Raw genomic sequence first — 22,041 nt, 5'->3', positions numbered from 1 at the left:
TAGTTTATAATAAAAATATTATTCTTTATAATATTTTTAATTCAACTAAAAATATTAAAAATAAATATTTTAGATTGTGCTTAACTAAAAATATTATTTTTAAATATTTTCAATTGTATATATTCTTTATCTTTAAATTAGACTATCTCATTATAAAATTTTCCATAAATTAGATTGTCGTACGAGAAAAGAAAAGAATATTAAATCACAAGCAAATTTCAATTTCACTTCTTTCTTAAATGAAAGCAGCCTCAATGAGTAAACAATTGTTTGATTTCATTACAAAACACTAACACGAAAGTAAACAAAAGCGCATTTCTATTATATCAACAAAGAATAATACTTTTAAAAAATATACGTGACCACCTTCTCTTATGTTCCTTTGTTCAATGCTTTTCTTGGTCAGTAAAATTACGTGTCAGGCTCTTCCAGCATAAGTGATCTACTTCATGAATATTTTTTAAAAACTTTTTTGAAAATTGTTTTAATTTTGAACCTAATTTTTTTGAACAATATTATGTCTGTTATTTCATTGTTCTCATACAGAAAGTAATAAAAAGAACAGTGTGCATGTATATAAGATTTGGGGTTGTACAAAACTTGAAGGTTTTCCCTTTACATCACCCCATTTCAAGCTTTTGAGCTCTCATAGCTTCTTTATCCAAAATCTCAAGCTTCTTCAATTCCATTTATGAACTACCATTTACATGGCTGCCTGAAAATTCCAGATCCGGATTCATTGTTCAATGTACCTGCCATTGTCAAATTCACATCCACAGATTAGTATCAGATTGCATAACTGTGATCCAACGGTTATGAAGTCCGGGTTTTAATGCTAGATACCGATGTGTTTATGTTCATTATTTTTCCAAGTTTCTTCATGTTTTAGAGGTCTTCAGATCTTTAAATAATAACATGGATTATTCAAATCAAGCCAGCTCAAACCCGACTTGAATGTGTTTCAGTAATCAAAGCCTGACCTAACCCGGTTCATGAACACATCTAATAGGAAGTATAACTACCAGTTCATAGATAGGGCCTCTAATAATTCTGGGTACAATACAGAGCATAGTCAAGATCGATGTTATTCAAATTCGTGAGTACCGGAGACGAGTGCACAACAGATATATAGTAACCATAAATACATCAAGGAAAATGAAGATTCGGAATAACAAAGATGAACGAATTCCTTTAAGACTTTTTGCCATGATAATAGAAAGTTCAGAAGAGAGAATTACCATAGTGATGACTTATTTCCAGACAATGTCACCCATAAATTTAAGGGCTGGAACACCTCTAATCTCCATGTCAACTAAGGGTGACTGGATCAACTTCAAGCTCGATAGCTCAGGATTGGTCCGGACCATGTCAAGAGCACGCATCTGATCCTGAAATATTATTGAACGAGTACTTTGAGGGAGAGTAAGCCGAAAAGGAGAATGTCAATGGTAATATTCATAGCATATAAGGTCAAATCAGATATAAACCCTAAGGCTTTGCCATAACTAATCCGGACCGACCCATGTCGCACAACTGGCTTTGGTGGGTGAATCTCCCAACGGAGATTTTTTGCATACACAGAGACTCAAACTTGATATCTGCTTAAGCGATATCAAACTGCTTACCACTTAAACCACTCCATGTTTGTAGAGAAAGGGTCTGATTAAACAATAGAAAACAGATCCACCCTACCATAAACCCGATATTGAAAAAAAGATTCATCCTTATAAGATCAGATCAGGTCGACATCCAATGAATTCAATTTATTTTGCCTACTCATAATCTTTTATAAAAGTAAAAGATAAATATACCTTCCTTCTGATTGCACAAAACTTGCAGTCAGAGTTAGATGGAGGAAGAATCTGATTGACAATTAGTCTCTTCACGGGAACATTTTCCTTCCTCAAGGAGGCACTTAACCTGGAGGACTCACTAACCGCCATCACCTAAGCAAAAGTACATAAAATATAAGCGATTTAATTGCAATAAATATAAGCATTTGCCGAAACCAATCCGTTCCACCACACCCTTGCTTTTCGAGGAAAAAAATGGTCCTCCATTCAGATCAAGCTTAGCAAACCTTATATGTAATGGAAGGAAAGGATATTGTAAATAATGCTAAATAATTGAGTACTGAAATTGAGGCTGAACTACAATTGTAAATGGCAATACCGTCGGGATTGTGACGATGACAAACTCCGTAGAATCTGCATCGCGGAAAAGGTCTCTCACTTTTACCATCCTCTCCCTCAATTTCTCCAACTTGCCAGCCTGCACAAATAATATATGGATAAATAGTATTGAAGAATAAAATAAAATGATTAAAAAAGAAAACAAGATGCCGATCTTATCTAAATCAGTCTTACAGCATTCTGTTGGGTTTCTTCTTGCCCAAAAACAGATTTTATGGTGGAGGTGGCTGAAGCAATCTTCTGTCGAAGCTGAATATGTAAATGACGGTGAAAGAAAAGAAATTAGTTCCTTTAGAACTAGATAAGAAAACATATATATAAAAAGTTTTACAATGATTTAGGATCATTGGATGCGTATATCATTGGATGAGTATAAATGGATGGCTGAGATATATGGTTGAAGATGAGATTTTTACAGGTAAAAGAAAAAGAGGCGGATAATGGAAATGCACAAAGTCTTAATCTTAGTCATTCGTTTACACTCATCCAATGATCCTAAATTACTCATCAAATACTGATTCGATTTATAAGACATCTATGTCAAAAAAAGGACAAATCTTCTGCTTACATTGTCAACCAACTCAACCTCACCACTCTCGAGGAATGGAAGGGCTTTAAAACTATGTTGCTAAGACTCTAAATTTTTCTTTCAAGTATCCAAGTCTAATACATACTAGGCTGTGGGTATGAAGATATGACCCTCTGAAGACCCCACTAAATACATCGGAAAAACCTTAAGAAGACATGAACATACCCATGTCGGACGCATAAGCATATCCAACACTCGCACACAAATACTGAGTAACTTAGCTTTAGATGTGACATCAGTTAGACATGCCAACTCTGTGAGTCAATCACATGAGAAATCATCTATCTTAAAAGCATCTCTAAATATAGTAGTGGGAAGATGTTACTTGTCGATCATTTTTCATGCCCGTACACATTTGTATCCAACAAACAAACTTGAATCTGAGTAACATAGATGATGGCAGTCTCACCTTCAATATCTTGCCTATTGATGCATCCAAGAAGTCAGGCAAAGACAAAAGTCGCAACGTATGTCCCTGAAAAGAACTCCCCCATCAATTAGGGGTCCTTGGGTTGATTTTGAATATGAAGTGCCGCAAAATAGGAAGAATAAACTCATGACTCACCGTTGGAGCGGTGTCGAAAACTATTCGAGTAAACATATTATATTGTGGTGATTCAAGAAATTGCATCACCTAGCAAGATCTTTCGCGGTCAGTATACGTCCAAAGATATGAAAGCTGCAATAAAACAAGGAAATAAGCCGGGAAAATAGTGCTACCTTTGAAATTGCAATAGCTTCATCTAAACCAGGAGGCGGAGTGTCGAGCAGCTCACCCAATTTCAGCTCTCCTAACTTTGAAGTTAAAAGAAGCATGAGAAGCACATATCATAATTTTATATATCAGAAAATGTCAAAAGAATAAACAAGCTGAGACTGTCGAAACGATTTTTGTCCCGGGTGAGATTTTGGAAACCACACCAATTTTTAATTATTCTCTTTACGATTGAATTTTAATTAAAAATAATGTGATTTTAGAAAACCTCTTGTTTCAAAAATTTGGGAATTCATTCACGATAAAAATACGGGTTCGAAGAGTCGCCACCAATCTTTAATTAGGGTGTGATTGGGCACCCAAAAATGTTTTGCCATTTTAAATAAAAAAATTAATTTTAATTAAAACAACAAATTTAGGTCTGCATTACCAAAATTCGAGTTCGGGAGTCGGTTACGTGTGGGGAAGGATTAGCACCCCTACAGCGCCCTAAATCGGTACTTGTCGATTAATTAATGTCTTTGCAATGAAATTTACAAATTCGAGTTTAATTTGATTTATGATCCCCGACAAAACACCACATGAATTTTACAAAATTCAAAAGCACCCAAAATAGATTGAATTAAAATTACCAGGCCTTTAGAAAGATAAAGAATATTCGATTATTTACAAATATCGAGACCAGATCTTAGATAAGTTCTAACTATCTTTTCTCGATAAATTTAAATAGTCGAATATTTCTTTTTCTTCCGTTCCCAAATTTTAAAAGCGATAAATTAATTTCTTAGGTGTCACTGATGGAATATACTTTTAATTTAAAATTATCAAAAGCGGATATCTAATCAGTTAAGACAACCCACTTAAAATAATTTTAAATTAAAAAGATATTACCTTTAATTAAATTATGTAAATACATTGAGTTTATGCACGTGAGGCTAACATGCAAATCATACTAAAATGATGTCATATAAAAATTAATTAAAACAATATTTTAAAATATCATGCAATGTGACATTTCCATAAAAATTATATACACATTTTATAACTAAAAATATATACTATATACATAGTTATATTTAATGAACAAATATGACCTAAACAAAACAAACGAAAACATAATGCAACAAATTATAAATTTCAGAAAATAAATATATTTATTAAAACGAGGACTAAATGATATCAAATAAAACTTTAATAACCTAATTATAAATAAAATACGAATTAAGGTAGAAATGCTAGTATTATACCATATTAAATACTAAGAACTGAAATGAAACTATTCCTATTGCAGGGGACTAAAAACAAAATAAATCCCAACACACTCATGACTAAAGTGCAACATGCAAAAATATGAAGGTCAAATATCTAAACAACAGAAAATAAACAAATCAACACTAGGACGAAAATTAAATGAACCATAAAATAAATAGACAGAATTAAAAACATGCAAACTTCGACCTAGGGACTAAAATGAAACATGCGAAAATTAACAGTTCAATGTATAAAGAACAGAAGCTAAATACAATACCACTCAGGACTAAAATTGAATACGCGTAAAATATGGAGACGAAATCAGAAACACAAAAACACCTATTTAAGGACTAAAATGTATTAAGCTGCAAATGAAAATGACTCATATGGAAAATGACCCAAGCGCAAAACATGAACCTTAAGGATTAAAATGGTAAAAACAGAAAATAAAAGGTTAAAATAAAATAACAGAAATTAAAGTGTGAAAATCAGGAAAGATACAAAGATAACCGTCCGGATGTATTTTCTTTGATCTGCCGTCATCCACCGTCCGATTGACCTGATTTTTCAATAGGTTGTTTGTGTTGGTATCGCGCAACTTTTCACCGTTCGGAATATTGATCGCAGATTCCGATCACCGGCAAGAGGTTAAAAACCGTCCGGATTTATTTTCTCCGATCCATCACCGTCCACCGTCCGATCGTCCTAATTTTTCAATATGTTGTTCGTGATGGCCTTCCGCAACTTTTGACTGTTCGAAATATTGATCACAGATTCTGATAACCGGCAAGAGGCTAAAAACTGCCCGGATTTGTTTTCTCCGATCCGTCACCTTCCACCGTCTGATCGTCCTGATTTTTCAATATGTTGTTCGTGATGGCCTTCCGCAACTTTTGACCGTTCGGAATATTGATCAAATATTCCGATCACCGGCAAGAGGCTAAAAACCGCCCGGATTTGTTTTCTTCGATCCGTCACCGTCCACCGTCTGATCGTCCTGATTTTTCAATATGTTGTTCGTGATGGCCTTCCGCAACTTTTGACTGTTCAGAATATTGATCGGAGATCCTGATCTCCGGTGAGAATCCGACAGATTACGAGAAGTGTTGTTTTCTATTTTTTTTTCTCCCTCTCACGTTTTGGCCTCCTCTCTGTCTATGGTCTCTCATAATTGCATCTCCATTTTATCATTGAATGTCATTTTGTCTTTTTCCCTTTTTTCTTCATTTGTTGCATCATTAGGTAGGAATAGTGAGGGTAGGTAATGGATTAGGTATTTTGCTTTTGACTTGGAAAATTGCTTAAACTTTTGGTGGATGAATGATTCTTTGAATTTGGTGGATTTGTTGCAGATTTCACGTGGGCAGCTCGGTTGTGGTGTTGTAACCGGGTCTGGATCCCGGACAAAAACGGGTGTTTACAGCTGCCCCTCTTTGCCCATTCTTGTTAACACAAGAATGGGGCAAAGATAAAAAAGACAGTGCGTTTTTGTCCAATTCCGCCTTCGTGCTTTGAAACTCGATGAGTGATATGTTCGCTCTTCTTTGAACAAATCTTCTGCCTACGGGTTTGTTCTCTCTTGCTTCAGAGAGTATGAAACTCGAATAATCTTCTGCCAATGGGTTCGCTCCCTATTTCTTTAGGGAGTAGGAACTCGAACAATCTTATGCCTTCGGGTTTGCTCCCTCTTTCTTTAGGGAGTATAGAACTCGCAAATCTTCTGAAATCGGGTTCGCTCCTTCTTTTTTTAGGAAGTATAGAACTCGAACATCTTCAACAATCGTGTCTGCTCCCTATTCCTTCAGAGAGTATAAGACTCGAACAATCTTCAACAATCGTGTCTGCTCCCTATTCCTTCAGAGAGTATAAGACTCGAACAACCTTCAACAACCGTGTTTTCTCCCTATTCCTTCAGAGAGTATAATACTCAAACATTCTTCAACAATCGTGTCTGCTCTCTATTCATTCAGAGAGTATAAGACTCGAACAATCTTCAACAATCGTGTCCGCTCCCTATTCCTTCAAAGAGTATAAGACTCGAACAATCTTCAACGATCGTGTCTGCTCCCTATTTCTTCAGAGAGTATAAGACTCGAACAATCTTCAACAGTCGTGTCTACTCCCTATTTCTTCAGAGAGAGTATAAGACTCGAACAATCTTCAACAATCGGGTCCGCTCCCTCTTTCTTTCAGGCAGTATAGAACTCGAATAATCTTCTTACGGGGTTCACTCCCTCTTTCTCTAGGAAGTATGGAACTCGAAAATCTTCTTCAAACGGGTTCGCTCCCTCTTTCTCTAGGGAGTATGGAACTCAAACATCTCTTCAAACGGGTTCGATCCTTCTTTCTTTAAGGAGTATGGAACTCTGATATCTTCACACGGGTTCACTCCCTCTTTCTCTAGGAAGTATGGAACTCAGAAATCTTCTTCAAACGGGTTCGCTCCCTCTTTCTCTAGGGAGTATGGAACTCGGATATCTTCTTCAAATGGGTTCGCTCCCTCTTTCTCTAGGAAGTATGGAACTCGAAAATCTTCTTCAAACGGGTTCGCTCCCTCTTTCTCTAGGGAGTATGGAACTCGGACATCTTCTTCAAACGGATTCGCTCCCTCTTTCTCTAGGGAGTATGGAACTCGGACATCTTCTTCAAACGGGTTCGCTCCCTCTTTCTCTAGGGAGTATAGAACTCGGACATCTTCTTCAAACGGGTTCGCTCCCTCTTTCTCTAGGGAGTATGAAACTCGAACAATCTTCAAACGGGTTCGCTCTCTTTTTCTCTAGGGAGTATGGAACTCGAAAATCTTCTTTTGCTTCACTATTTTTTTTGTGAAGGCTTTAGTTTGATTTGCTTCAAAGGTTGAACCTGAAAATCAAATATTATCAATCATTAATGTATGCTTGATGATTCGAAAAACATTATACTCAAAAATTTAGAATTTAAGAGAATCTTTTCGAATTCATTTCTCTGGTGAGAGCTTGTCTCGCCGCAATTAATTGCGAGAGTCTTCCTTGACTTGACTGCCATTTGAACCTCTCCCTTCCTGAGACCTTGAATCGGTTAATGACTCATCACGTGCGTTTCTTTTTAATCACTTGACCAGTTTATTTGTACTCGAAAACTTTTACTTTTTCTCCTACATCTGATGGTCTGATAGTTTGCTCCAACACTCTTATGAGAAGGCTTAAAATGGATTTCCTTCACGACTCTTTGATGAAGACACAAGATGGTTTGCTTCATTATTCTTTGGTGCATGCTTAAGACGGTTTGCTTCACTACTCTTTAGTGAAGGCTTAAGATTGACTTTGCTCCAATCTCATGTGTGCAAGTCTTTCTTCATACACGAAAATCTTCGTTTTTCTTCTACATCTGATGGTCTTCACTTCAAAGCAATGCTTCTTCTATGGATTAGACCTCTCTGTTCTTCAGGGTATGCCTCTTTAAACGCAACTCCTTGTATTTGAGGCTTGAAATCTTCATTTCAACTTGGGATTTTAACATCCTGCATCTTCTCTTTTCAATGGAAAACCTGTCAAAATCATGTGTTTATGCATGAAACATGAATACAATTAAATGTATCAGTGTAATGCATTATCTTTTATGCAAATGATGTTCTCATGAATGCATAAACGTTGAATCAATCTTCACTTGGCTCCAGAGTGGTGAGCTCGGTCTTCTTCCGTTTGATCATTCTTTTCCAGGGTTTGCTTTAGACACCCATGCAATGACTCATAATTTCCAACTGGCATTTCTGAAGAGCCCTCTGATCTTCTTCTATCGCCTTTGTCTTCAGTCTTCATTTTGAAGAAAGTGTTTTTTTTTTCTCAACTTCTTGCTATGGTCATAAATATGACTGTGTTGCCCCATTTTCGGAGACTATACATATGGCTATGTCAAACTCCGTAAAGATCAAAGGGAGATATGCATATATTCTGATTTGACTCTTGAAACACATCACAAGGAGGCTCTATCCCAATTTTTCATGTCACCAAATCATTTCTCATTTTAACCTTGGAGTTGCGTAAGACAACCTTCATCCAGGGTAATGGAAACAACATATGATTGCAACACTGATTCATCACCATACTTACTGGTTCGTAAAATATTTGGCAACACATTCATCTTTTCACGGGGCCTCTGCCCATATCTTTCAACCAGGGAAGCTCTTTGCGTAGCACTCAGAGTTTTCGCATGGTATTACAAGGATACCAAAACTCAGTGGAAATTAAATTGGGATATTTCGGCTTACCAATATTAATGCATGTGAAATCGCCAGAATACTGCAACCGATGATGAAAACAATGATCATATATGATAAACTCCACTGTCATAGTTTCACCATTTTCATTCCTCGTACTTTTCTATCTCATTGGAAACTATCTGTTCAATTCAACAATTTTTCTGCAGGTCTTCATAGGCTTCCAAAGATACCCCTCATTAATACATCCAGTTGAAACATGTCGTCACCAGTGCCACAACATTATCTTATACTGATATGGGCCTTCAAAACGCCCCAACACCTCAAATTGTAAGGCTCATTCTCAATGCCTTCTTGGTCTTAATCTCATCATCTCAACATGATGTGGGTTCAGTCGTACCCCATCATCATCTCATACTGGTGCAGGCCTTCGAAATGCCCCATCACCTCTATTTGTAAGGCTCGTTCTTCATGCCTCTTTGGTCTGGGTTTTGTCATCTCAACATGATAGGGGTTCAGTCGTGCCCCAACATATCCTAACTTAAATGCTCTCATTCTGGTGTCTCTACACAGTAGTGTTGTCAAATAGTTTGAGGGCTTTTCTTCATGCTAATTAAGAAGTGATCAACCCTTCTAACACAATGTCTTGCATTTTTATTCGGGCTGAGATATGTGCCCCTTATGAATAATGAGATTATCTTTTTCTTGAAGGGTTATCGACAACATCATAAAGAAATGTTACCAGTTCTTAGTCTTCATCCATTCTGATCTCTTGGACCATCTGCTTCAAGATTGCGGAACGCTTCTTGTTCTGGCACCGCTTATTCTTTTTCTCCAATAGAGGCACAATGAGCCTCACCAACTTCAAGGACCTTTTACATTTGAACTGTCCTGTTTGAAAATGTTTTTCCCTTTCTCTTATTTTTAGGGAATGTAAAAAATTTATGAATAAATTTCAAAAATATTGTCATTTTCTTCAGACTCACAATCAAAACAAATTGTAAAACAAGAGTTCAATGAATATCAAATAAGTCAAATTCTCTTTTAATCCTTCAAAAATTATATACATTTGAAAAGAGTAAAGATTAATGCTGATAAAAGGCTTAGGCTGACTTGGGAAGGTAATGTGTTTCCAGTTAGCTTCTTGTATCCTTGATTATGGCGTTTTATTGATCTGATGACCATTTTGCTTCTCTTCTCGAAATGTTCACTGGTTCTCAACCTTCGTGAGCGCCTTTGGACTGTGCAATGCTTTGTCAAGAGATATATAATATCACCCTTCTGTACAGTGGTTGATGATCTTTATGTTCGAGCAGCCTTTTCAGGTTTTCAACTCGAATTCTCCTTTGGTTTCAAGACGTCATCTAAAATTTTACGTCTTGAACCCTCCTTTTATTTTTTCCTATCATGCATTAAAGATTTTTTTTCAAAAAACTATTTACAAATAAAATTAAACCTGAGGGGCGGAATGAAATCTGAAGATAGCCTCTCCACTTAGAAATTCATGTATGATTAGAAGGGACTTTCCAGGCACGTAATGTAGGCTAGGGCTCACAGTTATGAAAGAAATGGATAAATAGGCTCAAACAAGTGTTTAAGGGTGATCGAACCAAGGATCAACTTGTTTTGTTGTCTTCAACCTTGCTCTGCCTGATTCGAATCTGCTCGTGCATCTTCTATTCTTCTTTTTTCCTTCAATGTTTCACGATAGACTTGAGATGTTTGAACCGCTCGTCTTGAAGTTTTGGGTGAGTCTCATTTCCTTCCTTTTTTTTTGTTTTCATTTTTTCATTTACAATTTTTTTTTTCATCTTTTCTTTTTCTCTTTCTATATTTCTCTTCTTTCTCTTCATGATGTCAACTCAGTTTGATCTTAGAGCGCTTTGTATTTGGTCTGCCTCATGGTGTCATGACTTGCTTCTATAGCGAAATCCGGACTGATAATCTTCACTCGTGCAAGCAGATGTTATTCACCTTTGCCCCCCAGTGTGGAGGGTGATCTTTGGTTTGGGTTGAATCCAAAGAAAAATATTATAGGCTCAAAATGGGACAACAAGGGGTATATATATATATATATTTGAAGGGATAAATGAAACAAAGCCGTTCATCATCTCATACATAGAAGTCTTCGTAAAAGAGGTATCCCCAGGGGGACGTATATTCAGGATTAACCTTATTTACGTGAAAGCAATATAATTAATGCATGATAGAATTATTTCAATGATTTTCTTTATTTCTTCTTCTTCTTTGTGGTCCTAGCATGCCTTTGATATGTTAAGCTCCATCTTGTCTTTCTTACAGGAAAGGTCCTCGTCATGCCCCTGGGATTTATTGAGGTTGGGGAATTGATGTCAATGATTAGTCTCTGTGTTGTTTCGGGTAAGGAGTCCCCCAATGGTTCTTTCGGCTTTAGATGGGACATGAAAGGTCTAATCTTGCCTTTTTTCAAAAGCATATAATTAATGAAGTAGTAAAACAACCTTTAACTAAAAAAAAATTACAAGATCAAAACTTGATTCATTGCTCATGACCTTTGAAAAATGACGTAAGTTCATTTAAAAATCCTTTAAAAATGTTGAGAAAAACGAAAAAAAAACGTGTTCAAACAAGATGTTACAAATGACAAAAAGTTTCTTGATGAACAAAATGATTTTTACGCAGTCAGGATGCCCCATTATTCTTCTGCTGCAGTGGAGTTTGACTCGATCGGGTGTTACACATTGCGCTCTGGTGTCCCACTTGAGCTCGTCATCCATTGTTTCACCAATTCCTGAGTCAATGTCCCTTTTTCCACAAGCATCTCTATCTCTTTTAACAACGGCCTACAATTTCCCGTAGAATGCCCAATGCCCCCCAGTGGAAATCATAAACACTATCCTGATCATAACTATGAGCAGAAGGGTCTGGTTGCACTTTCATTGGCCTTGGTGTGAGGTATTGACCTTTAACCAAATGGGGATACAGATCCGAGATAGAGGTTTGGAACACTTTCAAAGTATTTTTCAATCTTAGGACCTTCTTTGGACGACTTGAGCAACCAGCTGCCCCTTTTCTCTTACGGCTGTGAGAGCTCTTAAAGTGACATTCATTCACCTCATAAACTTTTCCCTCTTGATTTTTTTGGCTTTTGGAAGTGAATTTCAAGTTTCATTTGCTGATTGCATCTTCAATTGCTTCTCCAGCCACTATAAGATCCTTGAAGCCATTCATCGAATTTCCCAGCATTAACTCAAAGTAGGGAGCTGGGAGAGAATCATGAAATATACATGATATTTCTTCTTCTAGCAAAGGAGGTTGAACTTGTGTTGCCACTCCTCTCCATTTTAGGGCATATTCTTTAAAGCTCTCGGTAGCTTTCATCCTTATCTTTTAAAGGTGATGACGTTTTGGGGCCAAGCCTGTAACACATTGATATTGCCCCAGAAAAGCATCAACTAGGTTGATCCATGTCTTGATCTGCTCTTTGTTCAAACGGTTGTACCACACCACAGCTGGCCCATCAAGACTATCATGGAAGTAATGGATCAACAGATTATCATCATCTAAGTACCCTTCCATTTTTCTGCAAAACATTTTCAGATGAAGTAAGGGGCAACTGGTGCCATCATATTTCTCAAAATTAGGTACCCTAAATTCACGTGGGATGACCAAATCAGGGATCAAACTGAGTTCTCTGGCTTCTAACTCCTTGTGAGTGGCATTAACAACCTTCATATTTTTCACGGATTCACTCAACCACTTGAATTCGCTTTCAAATAGCTCAAAATTGACGAGGCTCTTCCCTTGGTTTGAGTTAGATACTCTGGGGCAAAGTATCGCTCTTGATGTACCAGTCTGATGAGATTGCTTTCCTTTATCCTCCATTTTCTCTTTATCAACAGCTCGTGGTGCCAGCACCTGGATCACTTGATTCGATACGACTTGTAGAGAACCTGATGCTTGATTCATCGTATCTTGTTGTAATTCGACCAACTGCTCTTGCAACTGATCTTGTGATTTCTCATTAGTTTGCTCCATTGCTTCCATTTGTTTGCTCATGATGATGAGGAGCAAAATGAATGAATGATCTTGTCATTACTGTCACATAACCTCACATAAGTTACTTCCATGGTTTCATAATTAATGCATGTAAAATGCTTAAACAAATACATGCAATGCAAATGCAAATGCAAATGCCAAATGCAAATGCAAAAGGTGTTAATTCCAAAAGTGACCACTATAGAACAACATTTCATTTAGACAACAAGATTTCATTACACCATACAACCAAAATACAATTGTGATTCTTCGTCTCTTCATTTCCTTGAGTCGTACTCTTCATGGAATCTGACATTGCACCTCCAAAATTATCGACATACTTTATCATCTTTGATGAAGTTGAACGTCCTTAAATTGAATCTTGGGATCTCTATCTTCACTTTCAATGCAAAATAATCTTCATGTCTTTTTGAAGCGTCTTCTCGTCCTTGGTATTACTGCATCTATCTCCTGAGGGAACATCTTCGGCCTTCGCTCATTTGAAAAGAGTCTTCGATCGACTTCTAACTTCATTCACCGGATGTCTTTCTTTGCGGATCGGTCTTCAATCAGTTTCAGATTTCTTCATTCATCAGATGTCCATCTTCATGAATCGCTTGAATGTCTCTGGATCTCCCGATTTCGACTACATGGTTAAGAATTTCTTGCCTCAATATGACCAGCCTTCTTATTAGTCAATCACTTGCGAATTAACACCTTTTAATGACATGAAGATGCAAAATGCAATAAATCCAAAACAAAATAGACATAAAACAGAAAATGGGTTAGTACACATAATATAAACAACAAAATGATGAGTATAGTAACAAATAAAACCTACCCTCACATGTTGACTACCCAATCATGCTTAGTAGATCCTACCCAACATGATATCTACCCCATGCTTTGTCATTCACAAAAAGAAAACCTAATCGCATGATATCTAATTCGCATGCTTGTTCGAGAAAATAAACATAACCGCATGATTTCTAGTTCGCATGCTTTGTTCGAGAAAATATACCTAACCGCATGATTTCTAGTTCACATACATTTATTCAAAAAGCGAAAATAAATGACTCGAAAACTTTTCCTTGTGTACACTCCTCACGGAACTCTTAAGGTTCGGGTTAGGCTCAACCTAAGTTCAAGCTCTATGTTCACTACATGTTGGGTTTGGTTCTAAAGCATTAGGTTCTCGAATTGTCCTTGTCGGTGCCCCCTTGGGCTGTCGAACCCTCAATCCTGGCCCATCACAGGCTTTTGGGACCGAGTTCAATTTCGAGGGAACACACCTCCTTATGTCCATGCGGAGGTGAATACCATCACGAGGACCATAAGGCGTGAGCTCCAGAAGTGATCCACTATCCCATGCGGAAGTGAAAACCTCACGAGGGAGTAGCCTCTCACTCCTACTTAAATAGGACGGAGCGGGGTTTTAGCTCATGTTATGTAAATGCAGCTGTGCAATGTGTGAGGAAAAGCAAAAATAAAACAACACATATTCTCAAAATACTTAAAAGATCAATCCTCTTTCAACACAATTAATCTGAAACCATTAACAAACAGATCAGTACAACTATTTATTGATTAATCAAATTAAAATCAAACAGGGGATCAAAAACCAAATTATAGCGAATTTATAACTTTCAATTGCAAAGACACTTAATTAACCGACTATAGGCCTGACTCTCTAAAAGAAGGTCCCCAGCAGAGTCGCCAAGCTGTCGAAACGGTTTTTGTCCCGGGTGAGATTTTGGAAACCACACCAATTTTTAATTATTCTCTTTACGATTGAATTTTAATTAAAAACAATGTGATTTTAGAAAACCTCTTGTTTCAAAAATTTGGGAATTCATTCACGATAAAAATACGGGTTCGAAGAGTCGCCACCAATCTTTGATTAGGGTGTGATTGGGCACCCAAAAATGTTTTGCCATTTTAAATAAAAAAAATTAATTTTAATTAAAACAACAAATTTAGGTCTGCATTACCAAAATTCGAGTTCGGGAGTCGGTTACGTGTGGGGAAGGATTAGCACCCCCACAGCGCCCTAAATCGGTACTTGTCGATTAATTAATGTCTTTGCAATGAAATTTACAAATTCGAGTTTAATTTGATTTATGATCCCCGACAAAACACCACATGAATTTTACAAAATTCAAAAGCACCCAAAATAGATTGAATTAAAATTACCAGGCCTTTAGAAAGATAAAGAATATTCGATTATTTACAAATATCGAGACCAGATCTTAGATAAGTTCTAACTATCTTTTCTCGATAAATTTAAATAGCCGAATATTTCTTTTTCTTCCGTTCCCAAATTTTAAAAGCGATAAATTAATTTCTTAGGTGTCACTGATGGAATATACTTTTAATTTAAAATTATCAAAAGCGGATATCTAATCAGTTAAGACAACTCACTTAAAATAATTTTAAATTAAAAAGATATTACCTTTAATTAAATTATGTAAATACATTGAGTTTATGCACGTGAGGCTAACATGCAAACCATACTAAAATGATGTCATATAAAAATTAATTAAACCAATATTTTAAAATATCATGCAATGTGACATTTCCATAAAAATTATATACACATTTTATAACTAAAAATATATACTATATACATAGTTATATTTAATGAACAAATATGACCTAAACAAAACAAACGAAAACATAATGCAACAAATTATAAATTTCAGAAAATAAATATATTTATTAAAACGAGGACTAAATGATATCAAATAAAACTTTAATAACCTAATTATAAATAAAATACGAATTAAGGTAGAAATGCTAGTATTATACCATATTAAATACTAAGAACTGAAATGAAACTATTCCTATTGCAGGGGACTAAAAACAAAATAAATCCCAACACACTCATGACTAAAGTGCAACATGCAAAAATATGAAGGTCAAATATCTAAACAACAGAAAATAAACAAATCAATACTAGGACGAAAATTAAATGAACCATAAAATAAATAGACAGAATTAAAAACATGCAAACTTCGACCTAGGGACTAAAATGAAACATGCGAAAATTAACAGTTCAATGTATAAAGAACAGAAGCTAAATACAATACCACTCAGGACTAAAATTGAATACGCGTAAAATATGGAGACGAAATCAGAAACACAAAAACACCTATTTAAGGACTAAAATGTATTAAGCTGCAAATGAAAATGACTCATATGGAAAATGACCCAAGCGCAAAACATGAACCTTAAGGATTAAAATGGTAAAAACAGAAAATAAAAGGCTAAAATAAAATAACAGAAATTAAAGTGTGAAAATCAGAAAAGATACAAAGATAACCGTCCGGATGTATTTTCTTTGATCTGCCGTCATCCACCGTCCGATTGACCTGATTTTTCAATAGGTTGTTTGTGTTGGTATCGCGCAACTTTTCACCGTTCGGAATATTGATCGCAGATTCCGATCACCGGCAAGAGGCTAAAAACCGTCCGGATTTATTTTCTCCGATCCATCACCGTCCACCGTCCGATCGTCCTGATTTTTCAATATGTTGTTCGTGATGGCCTTCCGCAACTTTTGACTGTTTGAAATATTGATCAAAGATTCTGATAACCGGCAAGAGGCTAAAAACTGCCCGGATTTGTTTTCTCCGATCCGTCACCTTCCACCGTCTGATCGTCCTGATTTTTCAATATGTTGTTCGTGATGGCCTTCCGCAACTTTTGATCGTTCGGAATATTGATCAAATATTCCGATCACCGGCAAGAGGCTAAAAACCGCCCGGATTTGTTTTCTCCGATCCGTCACCGTCCACCGTCTGATCGTCCTGATTTTTCAATATGTTGTTCGTGATGGCCTTCCGCAACTTTTGACTGTTCAGAATATTGATCGGAGATCCTGATCTCCGGCGAGAATCCGACAGATTACGAGAAGTGTTGTTTTCTATTTTTTTTTTCTCCCTCTCACGTTTTGGCCTCCTCTCTGTCTATGGTCTCTCATAATTGCATCTCCATTTTATCATTGAATGTCATTTTATCTTTTTCCCTTTTTTCTTCATTTGTTGCATCATTAGGTAGGAATAGTGAGGGTAGGTAATGGATTAGGTATTTTGCTTTTGACTTGGAAAATTGCTTAAACTTTCGGTGGATGAATGATTCTTTGAATTTGGTGGATTTGTTGCAGATTTCACGTGGGCAGCTCGGTTGTGGTGTTGTAACCGGGTCTGGATCCCGGACAAAAACGGTTGTCTACAGAGACCATAGGAAAAAGCAGCTTACGTTAAGGATTACGACCCACATACAATCAGGAAATTCATGCAGCAAAATTTTCTCATTTCTCCTATGGTTAGCATTGTATACTTGGCAATGTTAATTTGGTTTCATGTCTCAGCATATGCATGAGTATGAGCATGGGTACATACAGGCATGCGTGCTGTGAGTGTCTTCCGCATGAAACACAAAATGATGCATTGGCCATTTAGAAGAAAGTTAGCTTATTTAAAAGATGAATGGCCAAAACTTAAACAGTGAAGCCATACATGGCATTAGTGCATTACACAGAGCAAAATTAGTAAATAAAGCTTCACCTGTTCTACAAGCATCCCAAGACCCATGCCATCCATGAATTCTTTGACCCCAGTTCCACCACTATTCTTGCTTGCATCTCGAAACTCTTCCCTAGCCTTCTCCGGGTTTATCTGTGACAAAGCTATAAATTTAACATACATTTACAGAGCATAGAAGTCAATAAAAAACCATCAAAATAATAGCTCACAGATAGCTGTCTCCAATGGAATACATGATCTCAAGGATTACGTGCAACAAACACAAAATAACGTCCCAAAGAAAAATTAACAGACATTCAGGAAGTTTATTCCATGTACCTCAAGAGCAAACAACGGAAAATCAGGTCCTTCAACCGGTATTAGCATCCCTCCAGTCAAATCCTATATCAAAGATAAACACATAGACTGAGCACAAACGAAGATAATCGTAGGATTGAAAGCAACGAAACAAAAAACAAGGTAGTGGGTTAAACCTGAGCAAAAGAATCACTCAATGAATGAGCCGGATCAGTCGAAACCACCAAAGTATGGTGTCCATTATTGGCGAATTTAACTGCTAGAGAAGCTGCACAACTTGTTTTCCCTACACCACCCTTGCCACCTAACATATAATACTTGCATTCGGTCCCGGAATCCATTTCGTCAAATCCTGCAATATCTTCTGCAGGAGCAGCCACAGATCTCACTGCCACAAAAAGTATTGAGATGAATCATTCAGCAGCCATAAGCTAGGTTTAATCCAAGGAAAATGTCATGGTGACCTAAAACTGCTTTGCTCAGACTCGAGACGAGTGAGTATTGGATTCAGTTATATGTTTAATACTGGTATGCTCAAATTTTGAGTTTTTCCATATATTTGAAGGAACTCATCCAACACCGTGTTTGAACGTTTCAAGCACAAATATTTCATGAAAATGAGGAGTCATGATAACACGGGCCTGATGCACTACTCCATTGAACACAATTCCCTAAAACACTAAGAAACATCTCATAAAAAGAATTTCAACTGTCATCTTATTGCCTCCTATAAAATTTCAGGGGGGAAAAGACTTTTAACTACAAAAATGTATTCACCAAAAGCATTCCAGCAAGAATGAACTGACTTTCTTTCTATGTTGCTGTGACTCTTCATTTTTTTGTGACATTTGCTCCAATTCTTCATTATTTTATTGTAAGTATCTGTCTCCAACACATTTCCAGATGCTAGCAAAAGGGTATCACCCTCCAAGGATCTCCAAATTCATGAAGAAAATTAAAATAATATGAAGTATCCTATCATCATCTTTCAATTTCCCGTAATGTACTCCTCTTATCCACTAAAACTATCATTTCCTTAGCTTGTTTTTAACAACCTTTTCAATTTTATATCTACAACAATTCTCAATAGCTTACATACTTCATATTACATAAAATTTTATTATTTGTGAATTTAACTAACCAGTGGAACATCCACTACAATCTGATGAAAAACTTAAAAAGAATTCAAAACTTTTCCTTTGTATTTAACAAAAATGTATTAAATTCGACATCGCTCAATAATCTCACTACTTGTAAATTAAAAGTTTAAAACTACCCAATTCAAAAACCATTACAATAACCAAAAAATAATAATTAATACAAAAAACTTTTTAAAAAAATGCAAACAAATAAGGAAAACAAAGCGAGCCCCCAGAAAGATACAATCAATCTAGGAGGTAGGTAAAACAAGGTAAAGGAATTACCTTGAAAAGAGTTGTTGGGTCTTTTTGGTTTGATGGAAAGTGAAGGAAAAACCGAAGATAAAGTGTGGAATCTGGGTGAAAATGAAAGAAAAAATCCAACAGGTACCATGGGATTCCTTGCAAAAGAAGATGATGAAGAATATGAAGTAAACGAAGCATGCCAAGCTGCTGCTTCGCCATTTTCGCCTGTTTCTTTTTTCCTTTCAAGCTGTTCTAAGTAGTTAAAACACGTCAATGAGGTGTCATTGTATTGAAACAGAGAAAACTTGGATAGAAATATTATAATCAACTTTGCCTAATTCGCCAATCCAAATTTGTGTTTCCTTCGGGCTTGAATTGTATAGATGTTTCGTATTTGTTCCTAATTTTATATTAATTTCTTTGAGTTTTGTTAAATAATTTTTTTGATACATCCAATTAATTTTATTCAAAATAAGAATTATCTTAAATTATAATAAAAATTTACAATAATAATTATAAATTAAATATGTAACTAAAAAAATTTATTATAATCATTGAAATAAAATTAACAACTTAAGATCGCATAAAAACCATACAATAAAAGATTAATCTAACCAAGAAACTCAAACAAAGATAGATACAAATAAATCTAATCGCATCGGCAAATGAAGCACAAAAGGAGATCAAACTATTGAAAGATCACCAATAAACTGCAAATCAGACTTGAGCGATGTGAAAAACTATCCACGAACATAAAATGGGTATCTAAATTCAATCTGAATGTCCAAAGCATGGAAGATCAACAAAATATCAGATAAGCGTCATCTTGATCAATCGTAACAATGTCAAATCAACTCTTAAAAATATAAATGAAAAAAAGACCAAAGAACAAAAAAAATGCCAAAAAACACAATAGAACTTACTATAAATACAGATGAAAACGTACAATATAAACAGACTTATTGAAAATAAAAATTCAAAAAAAAATAAAGATATGATATAAAAAAGATAATAAAAAATATGAATGGTCGATAATTAATATTAAAATTGATGTCACCTCTGATCAATAAAAATAAAAAAGATAAACGAAACACCCATAAAAGAAAAATATTATTCTACCATTTTTAAACGTATCTTTTCCCCCTTGTTATCTAATAAAGTATTTAACTTTGGAGAGAGAAAATGGAGGGTGAAACTCAGGATGGGGGAGAAATGCCAGCTGTTTTTGTTAAATTTGAAACAGCCATGGTCTAACTAGAATGGAGTAGGGCCTTGCATTTCCAGACAACGAGAGAGATGTAAGCATCATTAAGATGGATTTCATTTTTGCTTATATGGTCTCCAAGATAGAAACCTTAAAGGTCATTCATAAAGGTAAAAGGGACTACGAAAAGCTTCAAATTCATATCGAGATTTCTAATAAAAAAAATTAGTTGACCTTTATTCTCATATGTAATGGAGTAAGGGGAGGTAGGATAGTAGGCTGCTCCTAACACCAGGTTGAGAGCAGCTTCAGTGAAAGACCTCCGAATTATGAATTGTCTACCGTGAGACTTGATCCTACGACCCCAAGATTAAGAGCATTGTGCTCTACCAATCGAGATTTCTAATAACATTAATGAAAAAGCAACCAGCAAAAGAAGATCGGGTTATGAACACTACAACGAGAAAAAAATGGAAGAACAACTTGACCAAGGTCAATGCGATTACCTATCAATGGCTTGTTGCCAAAATATATTCCTGAAAGTTATTCAACTTGGCTCATTACAAAATTGTATTCCTACAAGCAGGGCCGGCCCTGGGCCGGGGTAGGAGGGGCGCCCGCCCAAGGCTCATAATATTTTTTATAATAATATTTAAGCTATGTATGTTAATATCACATAAATAAGAGTTCATTTCTTTTATTTTATCTTAAATCAAAAAATAAAGAACATAAATAAAAACTATTTTCTTTTATTTCGTCCTAGACCAAACTATACTCAGATCCGGCCCTGCTTACAAGTCATTAAGTCCTACAAGCCTATTCCAATGGAGTCATTATGTCATATTTTGCAAAGTCAATGTTATTCCATCACGGGTTATTGCCTACAAGCATATTTCCAATAAGCCATGGGTGTAATGCCATATTTTGAAATTAGAGGTGGAAAACGGGCCATTTAGATCGGATTTGAGTTGGGTCATTTTGAGTCGAGTTATTTCGTGTTTAGATTATAATCGTTTTAATTTTATTCGGGTCGGATTTGGATCGGATCTGGGTCGGATTTAGGTGTATAATAGAACGGATCGAGTCAGGTATCGGGGCAGGTCAATTTTTGAGTCAGATGATTATCGGATTGGTTGTTTTTCCATTCGAATCAATATTGGATCGATTGATTTTTGGGTCGGTCAATATTGGATCGATTGATTTTCGATTTAGGTTAACTTTTAGATCATGTGAATTCGGGTTGAATTGATTATGAGTTTAATCAATTATATATAGAATTATTGATTTATTATTGTAAAAATTATTTCTTCTTGTTTGTTAATCTCATCATTTAGGTCTAATTTCAATTCTCAATCACTTAATATTTTGAATTAAATAAACATTTAGAGATGATAAATTGATAATTTGGCACAAATACAATCCTATAATGCGTGTTAGAATTTGTTATCAAAATTTTCTATTGATCTTATATGAAAAATTTATAATGAGAACTATTTGATAAAGAAATAAATTTTTTATTTCCAATTATAAATTTAAAACTTTTATTAAATTTTAAAAAACAATACATAACTTTATTGTTAAGTTTTAGTCGTAACATAAATAAACTTTATATTATTTTTATTATAAATCATTATTTCCTTTGTTTTAGT

At 35.6% G+C, this 22,041-nt stretch overlaps 1 protein-coding gene across 1 annotated transcript; it reads right to left on the bottom strand.

The window, feature by feature from the left end:
* Positions 1-692: 692 nt before the first annotated feature.
* On the bottom strand, positions 693-19,434 carry LOC120157796 (ATPase GET3B-like). The gene is made up of 12 exons (XM_039168817.1): positions 19,228-19,434; positions 17,980-18,191; positions 17,825-17,887; positions 17,528-17,638; positions 3,502-3,576; positions 3,347-3,415; positions 3,191-3,256; positions 2,367-2,441; positions 2,173-2,271; positions 1,812-1,946; positions 1,241-1,388; positions 693-727 (listed from the first exon to the last, which is right to left on the bottom strand). Exons 1-11 carry the CDS (start codon positions 19,334-19,336, stop codon positions 1,251-1,253), a joined length of 1,152 nt encoding a protein of 383 aa, XP_039024748.1. The 5' UTR covers positions 19,337-19,434; the 3' UTR covers positions 693-727; positions 1,241-1,250.
* Positions 19,435-22,041: the final 2,607 nt, after the last annotated feature.

Source organism: Hibiscus syriacus, unplaced genomic scaffold (genome assembly GCF_006381635.1).
Source record: "Hibiscus syriacus cultivar Baekdansim isolate YM2019G1 unplaced genomic scaffold, ASM638163v2 tig00111276_pilon, whole genome shotgun sequence".
Lineage (NCBI taxonomy): Eukaryota > Viridiplantae > Streptophyta > Magnoliopsida > Malvales > Malvaceae > Hibiscus > Hibiscus syriacus.
This window is presented reverse-complemented; position numbering and strand designations above follow the sequence as displayed.

What these genes read in the sequence shown, in the direction of transcription:
- LOC120157796 (XM_039168817.1), bottom strand. Translation starts at nt 19,336, where the DNA reads ATGGTACCTGTTGGATTTTTTCTTTCATTTTCACCCAGATTCCACACT. An exon ending in TTGGGATGCTTGTAGAACAG is followed by an intron (nt 3,577 to 17,527) that starts GTGAAGCTTTAT and finishes TTAACTTCAAAG; the next exon opens with TTAGGAGAGCTGAAATTGGG. An exon ending in TTTTCGACACCGCTCCAACG is followed by an intron (nt 3,257 to 3,346) that starts GTGAGTCATGAG and finishes AGTTCTTTTCAG; the next exon opens with GGACATACGTTGCGACTTTT.